Raw genomic sequence first — 4,095 nt, forward strand, 5'->3', positions numbered from 1 at the left:
GTCAGAGGCTGAACTACAACATTAAATGAACGGCTGGCAGGAAAGTTGACATTTTAAACCTTAATAAAAAAATCGATACAGGGCTTTAGAATATCGATACAGTATCGTGAAATGAAATATCGCGATATTTCAGTGTATCGATATTTTCTTACACCCCTAATGGAAGACAAGATAGTTTTGTTCTTGTCATTCAGCTGGGACTGTAAGCATTTGTTCAATACAGCTTTAAATGAATTTCTAACAACACTTTTCTGAACTTTTAATCCTTCTGCAAAAGTTGGATAAATTTATAGATTTATGTAATAACACTCTTATGAGTAAACAACAGGGCATCTTGAAAAAAAACAAGAGCTCAAAGCTGCTGACTAAATATTTCTTTATTCTCTGACTGATGGATCTCAAACTAGAAAAACAACAGTTTCGGTACCATTTTACAATAAGGTTTCCCTTATAGATGGCTTTTAAATAGTTTATAGATAGATTATTAATTCATTTGTAAACACTTTATATAAATTATTAATAAGTGTTTGTTATGCTTTAATTAAGGTGAAAAAAACAGACTAAACTGTCCGGTTTCTTTCCAAATAAAGCCAAATCTGTTTGGGTATTAAACATTTCAGACTAGTTTACTACCTTGTAAGCACAACAATGATTAGGAAATATATATTTTAACATATAATATTAAACTGTATTACTGCATTATAAATATCCACAAATATTAAAGGGAACCTTGTTGTAAAAGTGTAAAACTGTACAATATTTTGGATGGGGTGGGATTATTTGGTATGTTAACATAATGGTGTTTTTTTTACTTTTTTGATAATTCATAATTGTTGACAGTGGTTACATGTTTGAACAATAATTTCAAATCTTGATAATCAACACAAAGTTTTAAAAATGATGATTTTTCACATTAAAGACTAACTTTTGGCATTTATAAATATTTGTCATTAATAAATAGTATTACACTTTACTATAAGCCTCCCTTTGACAGTTTTATATTTATAATGTAGTAATACAGTACAATATTAATATGTTAAAATATGTGTTTATCGTTATTGTGCTTGCAATGTAGTAACCTAGTCTGAAATGTTTAATATAGCACCTTTAGATGTAATATGTACGTGAACAGATTTGTGTCATTATTTGGTAAGAAACTGGACAGTTTTGTCTTTCTTGTCCTTAACTATTGTATAATAAACAATTATTTTATAAAGTGTTTACAGATGAATTAATAATCTAACTATAAACTCTTTATAAGCCATATATAAAGGGCAGCCTTATTGTAAAGTGTACCCAGTTTTATTTTCCGTTCACATCCACATGAGCATCTCTTGTATTTAATAGTAATAGTCAATAAATACTCAAACTTTTCAGTGGTATTTTCTTCAATTTGGTTTAATTGCTGAAAGTTGCTTAATATCTTCTGAAGTCTGTAAAACTTTTTTTAAATAAAAATGACTATGCAGCTAAATGTAAGACTTATGTAAATACTTTTCTACAATAACTACATACTTTAAGCCCATTTGATCAAAAATCCTATGATACGTAATACTACTACTTTATTTGTAAAGCACTTCAAAACAACCACAGCTGCAACAAAATGCTGTGCATGTAGGTGACTCCGGTCCACCTCCTTCCACCTCTTTTGAGCAGCACCTCTTTTGTGTGTCTACTCTCCGGTACTACCCCCACCATTGTTGCCACTATCTCCTGCCCACCTAAACCAAACAAATTTTCATAAATGACTTTGCTGCTCTTCTCGCCCACCTCTCAGCCCTTTCACCCAACACTGTCCTGCTGGGAGACTTCAACATTTGTATGGATGAAGACAACGGCCCTCTAACCAGATACTTCACATCCTGCCTCAACAGCTGTGGCTTCCAGCAGTTCATTAGCTTTCCAACCCAAGGGTCACACTTTGGACTTAATATGCTGTTCTGGACTCTCACCTTGTTCCTTTTACTGATCACCTGTTGCTTTCTTTCGGTGTCAATCTAAAATACTCTTTTATCAGACCACAACAACTCAACTTTGTAACATCAAAAACATCGACCAATGAAGCTCTATTTTTGCCAGGTCATGTTTGTAAATGAGAAGTGGTTCTCAAAGAGTTTACCTGGATAAATAAAGGTTAAATAAATTTTAAAAAAATCCGGGATTGATGACAATAATAAGTACAAATGGTTCAAAACTCAGCTGCCTGTGTAATTACCCAAACCTCATCCTCTGCCCACATCACTCCAGTCCAACAGCAGCTCCACTGGCTGTTGGACTGGAGTGATGTGGGCAGAGGATGAGGTTTGGGTAATTACAGTCCAACAGCAGCTCCACTGGCTCCCAGTTAAATCCTGCATCATCTTCAAAATACTCCTCTCGCCCCTCCATACCTAAGTGAACATCTCCCTCTCTCCCGCCTGCTGTTGCTCTGCTCCTCAACTCTGGAACCCTTCCCTGTGAACTACGTAACACCACTTCTCTTATGTGTTCTCTCTAAAGACACACCTATTCGGATTAGCCTATCATTCTTAACTCTCATTTGTTGGACTTTGTACTTTGATTTATGAATGTTTCTAAACCCCTCACTTCATTGTTTTTGAAACAACCCTACTGATAAATATAAATACTTTTTTTAAGTTATGTTCTGTACAGGGTCCTTGGGTGTCTTGAAAGGTGCTTTTCAAATAAAATGTATTATTATTATTAATATTACGTAAAATCGAAGACCATAGAAAAGCACACAAAGAATAAAAACTGAACCATGAAGTCAAATATAAAAACAATAAAATAGGATTTTATTCTTGTACGCCACGTGACACAGTGGAAAAACTTATCAGGATTTCTCCCTCTGTTTCTCCTTGGCCGTGAACACTCTGTAAAAAGACCTCTTTTTGAAGACAAAGACAAGACTAAACAAAGACTGAAGAGAGGGCAAGCAGAAGCAGTTGTGGACACAGCAGACATGGTTTAGTCTGGGAGCTTCAAACGCAAAAAAACGAACAATATTTGTTATGGGAGGACAGACTCTGTGCATTCTTCATGGCTGACAGCCTCACTGGTAGAAGTTACATTCACTACATATTATAGTAAAGATCACCAGTCACTGTGACTTTAAGTTAAGCTGCTTAACAGAGTTTCTATTTCAGGTTTGATTAGGAATAAACAACACAATTCAGAGTTCAACACAAATCACAATCTGAACTATAATGAAAGCACAGTTGTGTATTAAAGAGTATAGAAGTGGAAATAAAACAGCTCTAACAGTTCAGGACTATTGCCTGAAAACATTTCCTGCAACATAAATTAATAAATACAGAAGTAGGCCCTGCATGACTAAGAAGCCGCAACATTACACTTTTAAAACCACTTTTTTTATTTGTACAATTAGTTTTCTACTTACTGTTGAAGGACAAATTTCTTTTCCAGTTTGGTATGTTGAAATACTCCAGTCGAGTCTCACGTACCTAATATAAAGCAAACAAAATAGGAAGCCTCAGAAGATTTTTGTAAATCACATCAGTGCGCAGTCATCAACATTTCAAAACTTTTTTTCACCCATCAGCAATGTATTGAAACCGGTCTTGTTTATGGTTGTGTTTAAATCTATGGATAGTGTTTCATTAGCGTGAACACAAAAACTAATTTTACACGAGGAAAACAGTGCGTCTGTTTCCACCTTTGTAAAGATAAAACCCTGCACAAACCTGGACGTAAGCAGTTCGAACTAATGACATAATGCAGCCACTGATGTCTACACGTGTGAATAACTGGGCTGTGCAGCAGAACGACTGAGATGATGCTGTAATAGGTTAGCATGTGGCTAATACTAGCATGAGGAATAGCCCCCCTCGTCGTGAAGTGATGCGAAACTCACCAGTATTTAACAGAATTCAAAACTCCTCGGCAAAAAGAGGGCTTTTCATTTCCCCTTTATTCAATTATTTATATATGTAAAAATCACAATAACGTTCCAAGTAAAAACTAAACAGAAAAATAAGAAAAACTACAGTTTAGCAGAGCTACAACAACAAACACTTCATTTCCGCCTGACTTCTTCTTCTTCTTAGTTATTTTTTGGCGGTTGGCAAACAACGT

At 34.9% G+C, this 4,095-nt stretch overlaps 1 protein-coding gene across 4 annotated transcripts in view; it reads right to left on the bottom strand.

Annotated features, from left to right (window-relative positions):
• Positions 1-4,049, bottom strand: part of LOC106526264 (periphilin-1) — a 24,934-nt gene extending 20,885 nt beyond the window's left edge. The window contains exons 1-2 of one of the 4 annotated variants that reach the window (XM_014020829.1): positions 3,875-4,049; positions 3,401-3,464 (exon numbers count right to left, since the gene is read on the bottom strand). In XM_014020829.1, the coding sequence (XP_013876283.1) occupies position 3,401 (1 nt within the window). In that variant the 5' untranslated portion in view covers positions 3,402-3,464; positions 3,875-4,049. Of the gene's footprint in view, positions 1-3,400; positions 3,465-3,704; positions 3,760-3,874 lie in introns of those variants that run through there. The other 3 variants (XM_014020826.1, XM_014020827.1, XM_014020828.1) reach the window with 3 other exon arrangements.
• Between the last annotated feature and the right edge of the window lie 46 nt (positions 4,050-4,095).

Source organism: Austrofundulus limnaeus, unplaced genomic scaffold (genome assembly GCF_001266775.1).
Source record: "Austrofundulus limnaeus strain Quisiro unplaced genomic scaffold, Austrofundulus_limnaeus-1.0 Scaffold267, whole genome shotgun sequence".
NCBI lineage: Eukaryota > Metazoa > Chordata > Actinopteri > Cyprinodontiformes > Rivulidae > Austrofundulus > Austrofundulus limnaeus.